The 19217-nt window shown below is 36.3% G+C and overlaps 1 protein-coding gene across 11 annotated transcripts in view; it reads right to left on the bottom strand.

Annotated features, from left to right (window-relative positions):
- The window catches only part of LOC5568091 (protein turtle), a 155292-nt gene that overhangs the window by 58466 nt on the left and 77609 nt on the right, over nt 1–19217 (bottom strand). For all 11 annotated transcript variants that reach the window (XM_021848279.1, XM_021848278.1, XM_021848283.1 and 8 more), the window contains one exon: nt 3503–4261. In XM_021848279.1, the coding sequence (XP_021703971.1) occupies nt 3503–4157 (655 nt within the window). In that variant the 5' untranslated portion in view covers nt 4158–4261. The remainder of the gene's footprint in view (nt 1–3502; nt 4262–19217) is intronic.

Consider the following 19217-nt stretch of genomic DNA (forward strand, 5'->3'; position numbering starts at 1 on the left):
AATAAAAGTAAATAAAATTCATCTAGGGGGAGATCCCCCAGTATCGGACACTTAAGCCACTAAATTCATAATTCGAAAAATATTGATTTTATGGGCTCGTGTTACCCATTTATGATAAATTTTATCATTTTTATAGTGTACAAAAATAAATTTGAAAATATAACTATGAATTTTGATATTGCATTTTGATGATGAGTTTTAGTACCAAATTGATCGATCTCGAAAGGTGGCACCCAATACCGGACAAGATCTGGAAATGCCTCGAATTCTGTAAATTTGAACATCATCGAATGTGTACACTATAGGAATAGTTTATAATTACCAATTCAATGCATTTGCTACATTTACAAGAATAATTTGAGTTTTTCTTAGTTTGCAAGATGCATATCAAAAACCTCTTTCATATATGATGAAAAATAGCACATTTTACGATGTTGTTCTGAATGTTCATTATTCTTAATTTTATTGCATATTTGATACCATGATCGACGGAACACATGAAAAATGAAAGTATTCTGAGACACTGATGCAATAATTACAAAGATATCATATAACAAATCAAGCTGTCCGAAACTGAGGGACAGGAGGTGCTTAACCAAAATTGTAATTTGTCCATATTTAGTTCAATTAAGGTACAAAATACATTCACACTATCAAATTAGGATTATGTTCGATCATGCTTGCGGGATCCAAAGTATTTTTTCATATTCAAAATATTTACTAAATAGGCTCAAAATTAAATGGATACGTCATTTTTTTTTAAGATTTTCAAACTTTTCTACTTTTTTAAAAAGCCATGCATATTTCAAGGATGTGCTATTCTACGCAACATTAGTCTACATAATAGCTTTCTTTTCTACTAATACACCATCTTGATTGGACCATAATTTCTCAATGTTTCGGATTTGTCCGGTATTGGGTGCTGTCCGGCACTGGGGGATCTCCCCCTATTGTTACAGCATCACGTTTAATTTTCAACTAAAGATGCTTGAATGTGACAAGATCGTGTAAATTTGAAGTGCATTCGAATGAAAAATAAGCGATTTGTCGTTGACATTTCAGTTTATTTTGATGCATGAAAACAAACTGAAATTTACAACATATGTTTAGCTGTGAAGCATACACACTGGAATACCAACATCTACACTGAAATCCTATGATCCACCCTAGAATACCAGAATTCACACTGGAATCCTAGAAATCACACTGAAATACCAGAATCAATACTGGAATCCTAGGACATACATTGAAATCCGAGAATCCACACTGAAATTCCACGATCAACGCTACAATTTTGAGATCCACACTAAAATAAAGAAATGGCAAGACCCATACTGTAACACCAGGATCCACGATGAAACTCCAGAATCCTCACTGGTATCCCAACATCCACACTGAAATCCCAGAATCCACACTGGATTCCTAGAATCCATACTGAAAACCTTGGATTCACACTCGAATATCAGAATCTAAAATGGTTTCCAACGTCTACAGTGTGACTCTACACTGGAATCCCAGGGTTTATACTGAAATCCCTGGATCCACACTGGAATACCAGATTTCACACTGAAACAAGAGTAATCAAAGACATACAAAGGTATCGACCGTGATAATTATATTTTGAATTTGTTTATCGGCATATCGGTCTACCGTTTTGATTCATATTACGGACACTTAAGGCATCAGTGAAGCTTGGACCATACAAAATAAATCATTCTGTATGATTTTTTAGCTTTATCGAGCGTCGGAAGCCCTTAACTTTTGGATGGTGGGTAAAGAATACGCGTCCGCAACTTGAATAATTTTAAATAAATCAAAACGTGTGGCCTTTTCATGATTCTTATTCCGGACGCTCCCTCACTTTTGCCTCATATTCCGGACGCTTTGATTCGAATTACGGACAGCTCATGATAATCATTAATGGAACAGTCAAATCATCAATTGAAATCGTTCAACCACTTAAGAGACGTCTAAGGTAGTTGGGCATTATAAATTTGCAATGATATTTATGGAAAAACCCTAATAAAACGAGCCTCGAAAATGAGAACTTTTGGACGGCGAAAATTGAAACATTTCGTGTGAAATGTTTCCCATACAAACGAGAGTGTCCGGAATTTGAAGCTGTCCGTAATATGAATCAAAACGGTATTTGGCTCGAAGTAAGAGGGATCATGGAGAAGAAAGCAATGAATACTAGATGGATAGGTACCGTAAGGGAACGGCGAGAGATATTGGATTAGATGTTGAAGAGGGCATACCACACACACTGAATTACCTGGATTCACGCTGTAGTTAAAAAACCCACAATGTAGTTAACAAACCCACACTGAAATACCAGCATCCACACTGCAATCCGAGGATTTATATTGGAATCCCATGATTCGCATTGGAATCCCATGATCCATCCTGAAATCTTAAGACACTGACTTCTAGGATCTATTCTACAATCTTTCAGGAATCTCTGATTTGGAAACCACGCTTTTTGTAGCAGAAGCCGAGCGTAGTGATTCCGACAAGAACTGCGGACAAAATGGAATATTTTTTCAAGACAATTTACACCGTCTTCAGCCATTGGCTGCACAGACTGAACAATCATGAACTTTTGGCAACGACAACACGGAACACCCAGTAGCCCAGTGATGAATTTTTCGTTTGACGAAAAGTGTTCATCGACTGGAGAGGAAATCGAACTCACGCTTCGTGGCACAATACGCCTAAACGACTGACGCCGCTAACCGCACGGCCGCGAAGCCCACCATTTTATCTTTACAAAGCAACCTAGTGGAAGAAATCCGTATTAAAAAGAAAACTGTCATCAGACTGCCCATTAGTTCTTTCACAGCTTTGCCAAAGATACAATCCACTAATTTTGTCTAAAAAAAACTATATTCATAAAAGCAATCGACCTTAAAATAGATCACTGGGCGTTTGAAGCTTCTGAACACAAAATGGCTTGTACTGAAACAAGAACCCATCTTAAAGATGACTATATATTTCATGGTGATCTAAGACGTGTTCTTATAAACTCACAAACTCCCTGGAGTATAAGTGTTATCATTGCCATCCAAACTCACGCAGGATCAAATATCTGAAATATATTATTTTTAAGTTTAACGCCTAATTAAATCAATCAAAGAACTTATTTGACTAAGTATACCTCTAAAGATTCGAGTTCAACGATTGATTGCGGTTATTCAAAAACTCAATTTAGTGGCATTTAAAACTACAGACATATCCAGTGATCTCTCGGAAGCTTCTGAAAAACGTTCATACTCACGCAGGTTCGTACAATTATAATCTACCATGTGTTGCGTCTAACGGCTGTTCAGACTTATCTCAAGAAGTTGGTTGAAAGCAGCTCAACAAGTTCATATATATATTTGATAACCTCATCCTATATGCGCTAACTATGAGATACATCTTATTAATGCCTTTCACTTGAATTCGTCAGTCTCAGTTTCAATCAGTGTCACGATAAAAAAAAAGAAAATAAAACACTTACCTGGTGGACTAATTGAACTAGTACATAGGGTGATGCAAAGGAGCAGTACAAACGATGAGATCAGCCAGTTCAATGCCGCCGCACTGCAGCTGTACTGTTCGCTCAATTTGTTGGTGCTAAGACTAAGGTTCCTCCGCCGCACTGCTAGTGCCCTTTCGATATTACTACTGCTGCAACTGCCGCTTCTGCCGCTATTCGCTTGTCTACAGTTTATGCTAGTGTTGTATGTGCTACCGCTCTTACTGCTAGTATAATTACTATTATTACTGTACTGGTTGGAAAAGTTGTTGCTAACTGATTTCGATTTAGAATCTGCAGTTTCTGTTTGTGTTGTTTCGGCCGCTGAATTCGTTGCCGTTGCCGCCGCTGCTGTGACGGTTGCAGCCTTTTTCTTCTTGATGAAGATGGTGGTGTTCAGACTTCTTCGCACCTTGGCATGGTGGAAGCTGGACACGTGCCGATAGTCGGCCTGCTGGCTGTGGCTACTGACTGTCGGTACAGTTGGTGTGGTCGTTCCCCTGGTTTTGGTGCCACCGGAAGTGGCTGCGGTTGACGCCGAAACTGTTGTTCTCGCTGTTGATGCTGTGGTTAGCGATTGCGACCGGCTCAATGCCTGACACCACCGGAAAGCCCCAGGGTCCACGCACATGCCCATGCCTCTGATCCCATAGTCACTATGCTAACGCATCGTCGTCATTGCACTTGCTCGGTGTTTGTCGGGGGCAAACTGCGTTTTCTGGTGGTATGCGCGACTGTCACCTGTTGAGAATGGGAAAGAAAAGAGGAAACTCATCAGTCTCTGGCTGACTCTAAAGTGAGACTACGGGAAAACTAATTAACACCGCGCTGGAGATGATGAAAAGCTCATAAAGAGCCGGCTAATGGTTGTAGTTAGCTTCTTTTTATGACCACTAAACCGCGTCGCCGACCGTCAACACAAACGGCTGACACTCGGCAGTCGAGCGGCGAAGAGACAAGCGTTGGAACAGGTTTCACAGCAAGTGAGTATCCCGGAATAGGGAAACAGCCGGAAGAATCTAAAACCAATGCACAGTGAGACAAAAAGAGTCATAATTGATAAACTTGCAGTACAACTTTACTTTATTTTTTATGATAACGGGTGTTCAATAAAAATAGATTTTTTTTCAGTTATATAGTAAAAAAAAATCAACGAATTCAGTAGCTGTTTTTAAACGTAATGTTTATTCTTCAAAAAAAAAGTCAATGAATTTTGGAGAAGGGACCCTATATAGTTCAGCATTAGAGGAGTTATTCAGAGAAAAGCGAATGTAAAGAGACAACTTTGGCATTAAAAGCTCTCAATTATTAACTGTGTGAACTGCCCATACTCGCATAAGAGTCCCATCTATATAGGAAATCCCATAGAATATGGGACTGTTATGCGAGTATGGGCAGTGAATGTCCATAAGAACACTAATCCGAGAAGCAGTTTCTATCCCAGTGGGGATGCAATGCCAAGAAAAAGAGAGTAATTGTTAAGCGTATTTGAGTCAACCTTGAAAATCCAATCTTCTGGCCAACATTTCCCCATCCATCACCCAGTGTGACATTGTGCAAACCATACGGCTGAGAAAAGGCGAGCGGTTCTTTAACGATCGTTTGACTGTAATTGCTGCTGTAAAATTTGCAAGTTCTCTGGAACTTCCCGGTGTTACGCCCGGACGACGGCGGAACCACTTTTTCAGTCCATCAGTTGTGCTGCTTGCTCAATGTAGGACGATTTGCAACAAGCAATAAACATAACAGAATTTGTAGTAAATGAATTCCGATTCGGGTTTTATCGTTCGCTGTGATGAAATGTGCGGAATTTAATTGTTTAGAAATGCCGGAATGGCATTATTATTCGTAACCATAAGGTACGCGTCTTACCACTAGCTTTTTGATATTGTTCAGAGACGGAAATCATTCAAACCTAATAGCTAACTTCTGTTTTATATTCATTATTATTTTCCGACCAAAATCACGCTTGTTTTATTCCGAGAATGAAAACCACAATTTCGAACCTTCAGGTCATAAAGCCCTGCTAAACTGCGGCGAAAGGCAGCTCCTTAACGGTGCGCTCATTTGCACGTAAGCCCCCGTTTGTTACCTTGCTTCAAGTGGTGAAAATTTCCACACGAAAAATATCAATTTCCACGTCATCTCATCAGTAATAACCCTCAACTGTAGCTATTAATCACGCCATATTTGTTTGGTGACCGTCAAGCTTCAGCACAAAAACATGTTACACATTTGTGACGCAATTCAGAGCCCGTTTGGGTTGATTTTTGTTTGCTTTCAGAAGGAAAATAGGTTACTTGCATGGGAACAAATGGATGCAAAGAAGACAAATTACTTGTTATTCTCAATCGAAGCATCAAACGGTATCAGATATAGTGTAGCTTCATTTATCATTCGAATTTCTCACTTTTGCATAACAATCAATAGGAGGAGATCCCCCAGTACCGGACAGCACGCAAATGGTCCAATCATGATGGTATTAAAAAAAAGGAAACAGTTTTAGGGAACAATTCTTTACCATTTAATTCCACTAGTGTTTGTAGATATGAACAATTCTAGATTATTTATAATCTCGCTCTGAAAGCCATTGCTAATTAAGTGTGTAGCTTCTTCTACTTGGTATAACGTCTCAGACAGTGCCTGCTACTCAACTTAGTGTTCTATAAGCACATTGGTAATCGAACCTAGACACCTTCAGCTTGGCTTTTCTTTATAGCCGCGTACATTACCAGTAGGCTAAGGAAGGCCAAATTACCGTATCACCATATGTTTGAAACTAATCAACAAGGATTTTGAACTTAACCCTTTAATACCGTTTTGATTCGTATTACGGACACTTAAGGACTCAGGGACATATAACCCAGCATAGAGCATACAAAATAAATCATTCTGTATGATTCTTTAGCGCTATCGAGCGTCGGAAGCCCTTTACTTTCGAACGGTGGGTGAAGAATACGCTTCCGTAACTTCAATAATTTTAAATAAATCAAAATGTGTGGCCTTTTCATGATTCTTATTCCGGACGCTTCCGCACTTTTGCCTCATATTCCGGACACTTTGAATTGAATTCCGGACAGCTCATGAAAATCATTAATGGAACAGTCAAATCATCAATCGAAATCGTTAAACCGTCAAAGAGACATCTAAGGTAGTTGGGCATTATAAATTTTCAAAGATATTTATGGAAAAAGTTTACTAAAACGAGCCTTGAAATTGTGAACTTTTGAACAGCAAAAATTGAAACATTTTGCGTGAAATGTTTCCCATACAAAGTAGAGTGTCCGGAATTTGAAGCTGTCCGTAATATGAATCAAAACGGTACCCACCCCGCCTTTAGACGGGGTATCCTTTACAATTGTGTGTATTTTTTGTAGCTGGGAAATCAAAATGATTTAATTTTTGGCTTAAACCTTGACCCATATATAGGCATATAAGAAAAGTTTCAAAAGTCATAACTTTTTTTGTATTTTTGAAAAATGGTTGAAAAGTTGTATTTTTATATAACCTACAAATGCCTGGGGTTCATTTAACGTGTGGGGATTTTTTTTTTTATTATCGTACAAATTGGGCCGAAGGGTCTCAGATTTTCATGAAACTTTTTCCACAGGCAGGGCTCATGGATATATGAATAAAAAAAATTGAGAAAAATTCAGGGTCGCCTATTTTTCCGGAAAACTCAGGTGGAAATTTTTTGTTTTCCCTTGACACTACTTACTTTGGAAAATCATAACTCATGAACGAAGCATCGTAGAAACAAAGTTTTTATATGAAAATTTAAGCAAATTTTCTCAAAAATCCAAAAAAAATATAAACTGGAAAAAGTTTTCCACCGTTGGGAAAATTCGTAAAGAAAAGCCGGAAAAACTATGCCCGAACTCGTGGAAAATTTTCAAAAAAATATTTTCGAGAAGGTAATTTTATAAGCTTTAATCACTGAAATTTTTGGAATGCACTTTTTTTTCGTTTTTGAGTTATGGCCAATTTTGTGAAAAATGTCCAGATGTGCCATATAAGACTTTTCTTTGAAAAATCATAACTCAAGAACGAAACATTGTAGAAAGAAAGTTTTTGTATGAAAATTTAAGCAAATTTTCTCAGAAATCAAAAAAAAAAATATGAACTGGAAAAAGTTTTCTACAAAATTTTCCACCGTTAGGGAAATTCATAAAGAAAGGCTAGAAAATCTATGCCCGAACTCGCGGAAAATTTTTATTAAAATATATTTGAGAAAGAAACTTTTTTTTTTTTTTTTGTCTTTATTAAAGAGGCTTTCAACCTGGCGGATAGAAAGAAACTTTATAAACTTCAATTCTAGTAACTTTTAGGATGTACTTTCTGTTTGTTCCTGAGTTATGGTCAATTTTGTGAAAAATGACCATATTAGCCTTTTCTTTGAAAACCCATATTTCAATTGAAGCATCAGAAAAACAAGGTTTTTTTATCAAAGCAATTGCAAATTTTTTAAAATATCTGAGAGAAACGATATGCACACTAAGCTCTTACGGTGAATTTCACCGTAATCTCAACAGCTGAACAGTTCGGTGAAATAAAACACCGTAACTTCGTCGGAATTTAACGGATGCCGGTGATTTTTTACCGAATACTGTAAAAAATTACCGTACTCCTTTAATTTATTTTACCGAACTGTTCAGCTGTTGAAATTTCACAGGAATCCGTAAAATAATTTAAGTGTGTGGGATTGGTTTTAATGAAGTATAAGTCGGATTGGATTATATTTTTCATGAAACATTACACCGTTAAGCAAAGCTGAAAAAACTGTTTCTTTTCCATTCCAAGTATTGAAAAATATTGTAGGATTGGATCTTATTGATCGCTCTTTTCAAATATACTTTGTTTGAAAGCTGGAATAGCTAATCGGGTTTTCATTTTTTTTCTTAAACAGTGAAAAATGTCCTGGGAAACTGATTCCATTTCAAAAATTTCATATTTTTGAGATAATTTGAATCCGGTTCGACAAGTCATGATGAGTCTTGAGTCATGATTTTTTAACGAAAAGGCATGTATGGCAAATCTTTGCATTTTTTACAAAATTGACCATAGATCAGGATTTAAAGAAAAGTACATCCTAAAAGTTACCAGAATTGAAGGTTATAAAGTTTCTTTCTTAAAAATATTTTATTAAAAAATTTCCACGAGCTCGGGCATAGATTTTCCAGCTTTTCTTTATGAATTTCCCCAACGGTGGAAAATTTTGTGGAAAACTTTATCCAGTTCATATTTTTTTGGATTTCTGAGAAAATTTGCTTAAATTTTCATACAAAAACTTTCTTTCTACAATGTTTCGTTCTTGAGTTATGATTTTTCAAAGAAAAGTCTTATATGGCACATCTGGACATTTTTCACAAAATTGGCCATAACTCAAAAACGAAAAAAAAAGTGCATTCCAAAAATTTCAGTGATTAAAGCTTATAAAATTACCTTCTCGAAAATATTTTTTTGAAAATTTTCCACGAGTTCGAGCATAGCTTTTCCGGCTTTTCTTTACGAATTTTCCCAACGGTGGAAAATTTTGTGGAAAACTTTTTCCAGTTCATATTTTTTTGGATTTCTGAGAAAATTTGCTTAAATTTTCATACAAAAACTTTCTTTCTACAATGTTTTGTTCTTGAGTTATGATTTTTCAAAGAAAAGTCTTATATGGCACATCTGGACATTTTTCACAAAATTGGCCATAACTCAAAAACGAAAAAAAAGTGCATTCCAAAAATTTCAGTGATTAAAGCTTATAAAATTACCTTCTCGAAAATATTTTTTTGAAAATTTTCCACGAGTTCGGGCATAGTTTTTCCGGCTTTTCTTTACGAATTTTCCCAACGGTGGAAAATTTTGTGGAAAACTTTTTCCAGTTCATATTTTTTTTGGATTTTTGAGAAAATTTGCTTAAATTTTCATATAAAAACTTTGTTTCTACAATGCTTCGTTCTTGAGTTATGATTTTTAAAGTAAGTAGTGTCAAGGGAAAACAAAAAATTTCCACCTGAGTTTTCCGGAAAAATAGGCGACCCTGAATTTTTCTCAATTTTTTTTTATTCCTATATCCATGAGCCCTGCCTGTGGAAAAAGTTTCATGAAAATCTGAGACCCTTCGGCCCAAACCCGTACGGTAATAAAAAAAAATCCCCGTGTAATACAAAAATAGTCCATTATACAAGACGTTTTTGAACAGCTGATCGCTCATTTCATGAATGAAATTTTGACAGTAGACGGTGTCGTAACGTGTGAAAGCAATACAGCAATACAGCAATATCATCAGTGCACTATGGGCGGTTTCCATACAGACTGGCGGCCAAAAATATTTTTTCCATCTCATGTCGTATATATGAGTTTTATGATACAAATTTGATGTTTTATTTTCAAAAACAAGTTTTCGAGACTAACTTTTGAATAGGGCCTATAGCGAAATATTAAACGTTGTTACTTATAATGCATATAAGCCATTTATGCGATTAACGTTGTGCAAACCATTATAAATATTAAAACTTACATAGAAATGATGATATGAATGATTTAGCAAAATTTAGTTATTTTCTAAATTAGTTTTTAGCTGTTTTCAATACAAAATGGTTAAAAATATTGGAAAAATTCAAAAAGCCTTAAATTAAAAAAAGTGCAAATTTGTGCAGCTAAATTCTTCACGATCCTTTAGTTTACATCTCAAAGTAACCTTGGAACTGAATTTAAGCCTGGGACAACTTGGGACAAAAAAGTACTCGATGTGTTAACTATAAGCTTGTTCGATTTTTTGAACCGCTTTTTAAAAAAGCATAAGAAAAGCCACTATTTTGAAGTTTTTTAAATTTTTTTTTATTGTTTTCAGGAAGCCTTTTTTGTAAGCTTTCAAGTGGTGTAAAAACATTTTACGTAAGGCTGATACAAATATTAATTTTCTTTTATGTCACCCCCCCCCTTCAAAAATCCGAAAATTTTGAGGGGGGAGAAAAAAAAGATTCATCATTTTTAAGACATCAGTTAGGTTTTTTTTTAAATTTTTAAAACGAAAAACAGTTAAAATAATGATGCAGATGACAATTGAAAAAAGTTTAACAACTATCGTTAAAAATAAAAATTTGAAAATATTACTTTTTTTCATTTTTATTTGTTTGTTCCTTATTTATTTTTACCCCCCCCCCCCCCCTCGTACCTTCCAAGTGATCTCGGACATAAAAGAAAATTAATATTTGTATCAGCCTAAGTATTATAGAAAAAAAAGTTATATTCATTTGAGTAAACCATAGTTTTTGTTAATAAAAACAAGTTTTTCTCTATGAGATGAACCAGCCTAGGGCTGAAAGTCTCAATAATGAAGAAAAAAAAAAAAAAAAGTTTTTCTCCATAGGCTCAACTTTGGCACCTCATATCTGAGTGTGCAATGCAAATCATGCCCTAATATTTTGGGGATGTCTTAGCAGACATGTTTACAATGAAATGGCGAACAAGAATTGAAATTTGGGGCACATCACTTTTTTGATTATTGGCCACCTGATAAGCCATAGTGCAGTGTTGTCGTTTCGTAAAATTGACTATTGAGGATTTTGCCCTCCAATAGACTCACACCTGCAAAATTTTGTCCCACCAAAATATTCTCCCACCATGTTTGCCATATATTGGATGGCGTCGTAGCTAACAAAATCAACATATAACGCACATGTAACGCACACTGTTGGACTATGCATTGAATACAAGGTGCGTGCTTCTGCTAAAGCGCCATATAAACTAACGTGTGAGTATGTATTTCCTCACGACAATATGTATTTGCACGACAATCTATTCGTCAACAAAACGTACAATATTTTTCTACGATCAACCAATCGCAGAAGAAGAGCATTATGATTTTAAAAAAATTTCTATTTTCCGTTTATTACACGGAAAATACAACAAAAATCCAGAGAAAAAAATTAATATTTTTGAAAGAACTTTAAAACTTTCAATTTTTATTATTGCTAAAAATCAGTTACCAGAAGAGGCTTCAAGAAAAAATGAAAAAAATAGGGATGTTCAAAAATAAAAATTATAAAAAACAAAAATTAAAATTCATAGATTTGCGAATGAAAATAAACGTGTTTAGATGAGTATGAACTTACTTTTTCTTAATGGTTTTATATTCCCACTAGAATATGGCTTGCTTCTTCAACTTAAGAGACTTAAGATGAATGTGAGACTTAAGATAACCTATACTGGATCAGTTTCCATTTATACCAATAGGGTCCTAAAATGTTTAATGAAATCTTGTTTTTTTATTTAATAACACGAAAGAACATGTTACTGCAACTACTTTAGCAATTTTTCTCGCTCAAATATCGATTAGATCATATTGAAACATCAATTTAAAATTTAGGTCCATAAATGAACCTTGACACTTTTGATCATGTTTGACGTTCGCTTTTTCGACAAAAACACCACTGGGCTTTTAGTGTTAACACTAAGGTTGTTCCTATCTGACATCTTTATAGAACACTAAGCCGATGTCACAGTTGTGACGTTACTATCTCTATAGAAGCGTACAGGTTCCTCGATAGAAAAACCTATATTTTCATTGAAGCAATAAAATGTGTTATCTAGCATCCTTGATTTGAAAAAATTGAAAATCGGTTGAATTCATATAAAACAAAATAATCATTTAAGGGATCGTTTGGTTGAAGGCATCTCATAAGAATATTAAAGTCCGATTTGGAACATTGAGTAGAAAAAAACAAAACGCAACAGTAGTGTCAGATCCGTTGAATCTGTTGCTTGCTCCTTTGTGAGCAAGCGACGGAATCCAGATCAATTGTGTCCGGTTCTCGTTGCGTGGAAGAAAAATAAAGTGTGCTGGAGAAAAAAACAAAACGCGTCAGATCTGTTGAATCTGTTGCATGTTCTTGTGGAGCGTGCAATGAAATCAGGATCGTGTCCGGTTCGTGTAGTAGTCACACTATCAGTATCGGTCAGCCGTGCTTCCACGTGCATATCAAATTATATCGTTATCGTTTACCAAAACGAATCCTTTCCTATTTCCAAACTCCCAGTGTTTTCTAGTGGAAGTGCAGAGGACTCATCGGCTTCCAGAAAGCAAGTAACACGTCAACATTTCCCTCCCATCCTCAAATTGACCTGCATTCGGACGCAGCCGGCGCCGGTATTGTTTGTTATAATAATGAGAGCACCAGTACTTACACATTGAAGATGCTACTGCTCCTGAGCAACGTATTTTGACAGCTATTAAAGGTACGCTTCATTTTTGTTTATCTTACACGAAAATACTCACACAGATAAAATAGTTATGAAAATCCGTCAGATTTGTACTGAAATTGGAATATAAATTCAATTTATTCAATTGGCTTGTTTGGGAGTATCAAATTTTTTACATATCATGATTCTACTTTAGAAAATGAGCCAGTATCCAAAGTTCCATAAGTTTCCGTGCCCTGGAACTATTTTTAAAACACATTTGAAGTTAGTGTGGAAATCGCTTTTGAATCATTGCTCGGCAAATGTTAGTACGGGATGAGCAGTCATTATATAAACTGAAATGTCATTGAGTCTACAGATTTAAATCTTCATTAATCATTTATAACAATTAAATATTATTGACAAAATTAAGATATTGAAGCGCTATCAAATTATATTATACTTAGAAAAATGTACTTTTTCGGTCAAGCAACGAAAACTTTTTCAGTTACAGTTTTCACCTGTTTGGAACTAGAAAAGTGCTTAAATTTCACCATCAAAATGTCGTGTTATGTTCCGACAAGCCGGAGCAAATTATATTCGAAGAAATCCTAAAACAGAACTATGTGAACCGGTTACGTTCCATAGTTTCTCAACGATCAATGTGCAGAGAAACCGATGGCTAACATTTTTGGGCTAAACTTGCAAACGAATACCACGAATCTTTTCGTTTGTTCCAAGCCGAGAATCAGATAGCAGGAGCATAGCGGAAGAAAATAAAGAAAATCCTGATGTAAGTTTTGAACAAGTATCGAAAGTTAAATTACAATGAACTAAAAAAACAAGAAGATGCACCTTGTGTTATTTATTACATTATACCTATCTAAAATATCGAAAAAGTCTATCGAAAATCTTCCGCAAACACTGTTGTAAAGCTTGAAGCTTTTCAGTATACTTTACTCAAAACCGATCTAAATGTCACTCTCATTCCTTGGTAATTTGTGATCTAGACATTCGTTCAAATTTCCCAAATTATATCAGATTCAATTCCTACATTCCGTACAAAAAGGCCTTTCTATGTACATATAGTAAATATATTTTTGTATATAAAATAAAAACAACTTGCACGCCTAGTTATTTCTGAGGGAGGTAATATGTTGTGATGAGAAAAATGAAAAATACTCCTCATAAATAGGATAAATGCATTAAATGACCTCCCAATAGGATACGTAACAAATTATTCTGCTGAAATATCGATATATTGTTATCCTAAATACCTAAATTTACTTAAATTGCATTAAAATATAACAAATTCCATACAAATCCGGAAAAAGTTCATAACTATCTACTAATACTAATGCACAGTCGTGAATAGCATACCTGAATAGCATAGCTGTCAATATACTTAGGCTCCTGAGTAGCATCTGTTGGTTCCCTGTGTAAGTACAGCTGTTCTTGCAAGAACGGAGTAGCAACTGCGGGCGGTCAATCATGCTCATGTTCATGCTCATGCTCACAAAAATCAATTTGGACAAATTGAGATTGACAAAATTGTGAAAAATAATGGAATCGTTCTGGTGGGATTCAATCCCACGACTCCCAATACGCTAGACTGGACGCGTTAACCAACTACGCCACAGAACGGGTAACGATTCTGCAGCGCAATCGGCCAACGATGGTTTGACGAGATATGACAACGTCGAAAGCCGGACCCATATTAACCATCTCATTGAGCCAACGTTGGCGTATGAGTAGTGTGGTACAAAAAAGGCAACAGTGCGACGCAAAAAATACAATCTCTCACTATTGTTCGTAGGCACTCTTACGAGAGTCGAATTGGGCATCTATTATAGAGATGGTCGGGTCTCGGGTTTTCAAACCCGAAACCCGACCCGAACCCGAACCCGACGGGTTCGGGTCGGGTTCGGGTTTGAAAATTTTAAAATTTTCGGCTTCGGTTACGGGTCGGGTTTGAAGGTTACAAAATTATCGGGTACGGGTCGGGTTCGGGCTTGAAAAATGTCGGGTATCGTCGGGTTTGGTGAGAATTGTGAACATAGTAACAACCTGAAAGCTTCCCTACGCATCAGAAACGATGAATTCATCATCTTTTCGAACACAGGTTTTATGCGGGTTTTTCGTATAAAACTTTTTCGGGTTTCGGGTCGGGTTCGGGTTTGAACAGCAAATTTTTTTTCGGGTTCGGGTCGGGTCCGGGTTTGCTTTTTAATTATTGCCTCGGGTTCGGGTCGGGCCCGGGTTTGCAAAAATAAAATAAGTCGGGTACGGGTCGGGTTCGGGTTTGAAAAATGTGAAACCCGACATCTCTAGCATCTAAGAGAGCCGAAGGTGATGTAGAGTTGTAAAGAAGAATGTGGAATCGTGACAGACTTTGGTTTGAGGTTAGCCGATTGCGCTGCAGAATCGTTACCCCACAGCTAAGAATATGTCGTAAATTTAGACGACCAATCTATTATTTTTCAATTGAACTCACTTTAAATTTACACGATCATGTAACATTCGATTATTCTTAATTGAAAACTAAATGTTTATGCATATGGGTTTACATGAAGCTGTAACAATGAATTACATGAATTTGGTTTATTTCTACAGTACTCTTCACTTTACACTACATTGACATTTAAATATAGTTGCGTAGTTGGTTAACGTGCCCAGTCTAGCGTATTGGGAGTCGTGGATCGAAGCCCACTAGAAGGATTGCATTATTTCTCACAATTTTAGATTTAAATTTGTCCAAATTGACTTTTGTGTCTACGAACTTCAGTTTTTTTTCCAGAACACCGTCGGCTGGTTTAAGCCATAATAGACAAGACAACCCTAGTTGCGTAATGATCGGTACCCAAATAATCAGCAAGCACTCAAAAAAGCATTAATTCAGCAATATATGCGTATTAAGTGTAGGCCATTGATTGCTAGCAAGCCGTGTGCGCCTTCAATGCTACTAAAATGCCGGTTTTGGCCCGATACACGGCTGATTAAATGCCAACCCTTCAGAAATTTCGTACCCGGCTGTCAAAAATGATGAAGTCTAAACGTAACGTCTCACGTGGAGCAAAACAAAAATTTTCATTCTTGCTTCATCGCACACTTTTTGATTACTGTTTTTGTCTTAGTCTCAAATCGCTGCTGTTTATATTCTAACATGTATTGTTGATATAGGTTGATACTACATTTTTTGTCAATCCACTAAAATTCGAACCTACGTTTTGAGTTGTTGTTGGTGTTGTGTTCGCGCTACTGGATGATCTATGGATGAAATGATAAGGTGCGTAGATTATATGCAATTCTTAAACATTGCTTCTACAGATTTCATTCCAGCATCCCAAACGTTTGCGGTTTAGGCGATCGAATGAAATAGATGTTGAAATAGGTATCCATTTATGATGGATCTTTCATTACAAGAAAAGAGAAGGTTTGGTGTTGGGCATGAACGTGACACTCATACATAGAATCGTACAAATTCGAAGTAAAAAAACTTACGTATAACTTCTTCCTATTTTTATATAAGCTTTAGAAATAAAAAAAAAACAAGAGGAAAGTAATTTGAATATAAAACTCTGACTTTTAAATTTAACCTAACATGAATCCACTGTACACCAGATGCAGATGTAGATGTACACCAGATGCACCCTTCTTTCATTTCAAAGCAATTGAAATAGTTTTGAAGATACTCTCTGTGTGTTTTGAAGTTTACACAAACATAAGTATCAGATAAAAATGTGATTTATTATTTATAGTATCCTTTGTTATACTTCAATGTATATTTATTATCTATAATATGATCTCGTGAATTCTTTTGAAAGGTAAGACAGTTTGGACAGTTTGGTAGCTTACAAAAGTATTCGCCTCTTAGCATTTTCGTGGCAGTACGCAAGCAATTGTGATGGTCGGAAATCAAAGCGTGTTGTGCATTTGAAATGCTGATCAACAGTTGAAAACTTTTGAATGGCAGTCTTTTTGCTATTTTATGGCTAAGCTAGGCGCTAAGTCTGCTGTATTGGGGTGGTGAGCATATGGAATGCAAGTAAAATACTGATTTATGGCTTATTCAAGTGCCTATTGGTTACCTGAACAATATTGAAAATGTCCGATAATATACCGCTTCGCGACTTAAAATGGATGAAACAACGTGCGAAGTTCGATTTTTGACCAACTTCGCCGCGTCGCGAGTCACTTCGCTATAGTGCGCATCTATGGCCTCCGCCGTGTGCATCATGCGCACTATTGAGAATCGACTTGCGACGCGGCGAAGTTGGTCAAAAATCATACTTCGCACCTTGGTTAACCCATTTTTTTATCTAACGCGAAGCAGTATATTGAAAACTTAAATTAAATAACTCATTACGCGTGGTAAAAAAAAAGGTGAATTATGGGTGAAATTATGAAAAAAAAATCAACCCTTCTCGTGCTCGGCTGGGAATCGAACCCAGGACTCTTGTATGCTAGGCGAGCGCTTTACCAACTAAGCTGCCGAACCACTTGGTGACCTAATAACTCAGATGGTTACAAGTTTCGATCTCAAATCCCCAAGGATCACGCAGATCACCATAACCCATAATGTATCCATCTTTATCACGCGTAATGAGTTAATTAGTTTGAAAACCATACGGATTGAATTACCGAACACAGACGGGGTTGGTGGTTTGATGGCTACCGCTTCTGCTTCATATGCAGAAGGTCATGGGTTCAATCCCAGGCCCGTCCCTTTCCTCGTACTTTGTAGTTGAATATCTCTCACTTGCTTCTATCTTCCATTCTAAATATATCACACTCAAACTATTCGTTCATAGCAAACGCTAGAACCAGAGACGGGCAAGAAACCGTTTCCCTAACGCTTCCTACATCCACGCGCACGCCTTTCTTACGCCTGATATATAGGCAGTCTGCTAACCACAAAAGCAAACCTCTCTGCCATGCCTTTCCCCCAATCCATACACTCCCGCATGAACTGACGTGGATGCAGTGGAATATACGGTCTACGTGGGAGTCAGTTCAATGCATCAACAATTCCTCCCCCTTTCCCTCATTGGTCTGCATTCTGACGTGGCAGGTGCCATTGTTGCCTAAAAATAGAAGATCCCAGCACTTATACACTGAGGTTGCCTGTTAGTCCCAAGCAGTCATTCGGTTGGTTCCTTGTGTAAGTGCAGCTGATCTGGCGATACTGGAGTGCATCCACGGGCGGCCAATCAAGCTCAAGCTCAAGCTCATACGGATTGAATTACCGAACATCTCAATATATGTTTCAATAAATTGGAAACTTACTAAAACCAAGGTCCCTGAAGCCCGATATGAAGGCCAAATTTTTACAAGTCATTTGGTTTTTAAGTTATTTTAAAATAAAAAAAAGCGGAATACGCTTAAATATAGGCAACTACCTAAGGAAATTCTACCTTCTTCATAGTAATTTGTCAATTATGCTGACTGAAAATGCTTATGAGCATTTTGACAACGGAATCGTTTTTGGTGATGCCATTTTTAGGTAAACTGCATTTTCCTTGCTTGTATCATTCGTAGAACTCATATGAGACTTGAATCTTTGGTAGTGTCGTCCATAATCATGGAAATCATTGTTTTCAATAGTTGAATAATATACGTGCGAGCAAAACTCATTTTTCACATAAATTTTAATTTTCATTTGCTCACAGATATGATAAAAAAGCACGGTTCATGCATTGTAAATATTCCATCGATAAATATTAATTAAAACTTTTTACTAGGAGGGAAATCTCGATCATTGTTACCCCGCAGATCAATGTTACCCTGTTTTACGGAAGTCACTTATGACGTAAAAGGGAAGTGAAGCCATTGGTCCTGAGATTAACAAGCCTCGAGCTAAAAATCTCGCGATTAAAGGTAAAACAAACTAAAACTTGATTTAAAAAAATCTTATTTACAACATTGTTTGTACTTTCATAAAAATGCATTTTCATAAGGAAATAGTCGTAACAGTCGTAGGGAAAGAAGAGTCAAAATATCGGTCAGACTACAATGCTTTAAAAAGAATAACTGCAGAAACTCCCCTTAACATGAAAAGGTTTGAAATTGTGGGATAGTTAGTTTTGAGTGAAAATGTATCAAGAATAACAGAAAAAAAATTGAAGAAGAATAAACATAAAATTTTGTTGCTGCATATTTTTATTCCATTGCGTGATCACTAGCAATCAAACAGATTTAAAAAATGTAGATTTGAGTATTGTAGCTTTTAACTCCGTCCCAATTGCGTCAGTTACTCACATTCACTCTAAATTATAGTCGAAATAGGCGTATCTGTCAAAAGATAAGTAATTAGGAAGAAATTGAAAGCTACAATACCCAAATATTATATTTTGATTCTATTTACTTAGCTTCTGTGTAGAAGGTTCGGCTATGTAAAAGAGTTGGGCACCTAATATTGTACGATGGCTTTAATTATTCACTCCATGTTGAATACTAGATTGGATCACTGATCACCAGCATCCTAAGCTATACCCATAACAACATCCAGGGGAACTCGTATTGGCAG

Source organism: Aedes aegypti, chromosome 2 (assembly GCF_002204515.2).
Source record: "Aedes aegypti strain LVP_AGWG chromosome 2, AaegL5.0 Primary Assembly, whole genome shotgun sequence".
NCBI classification, from domain to species: Eukaryota; Metazoa; Arthropoda; class Insecta; order Diptera; family Culicidae; genus Aedes; species Aedes aegypti.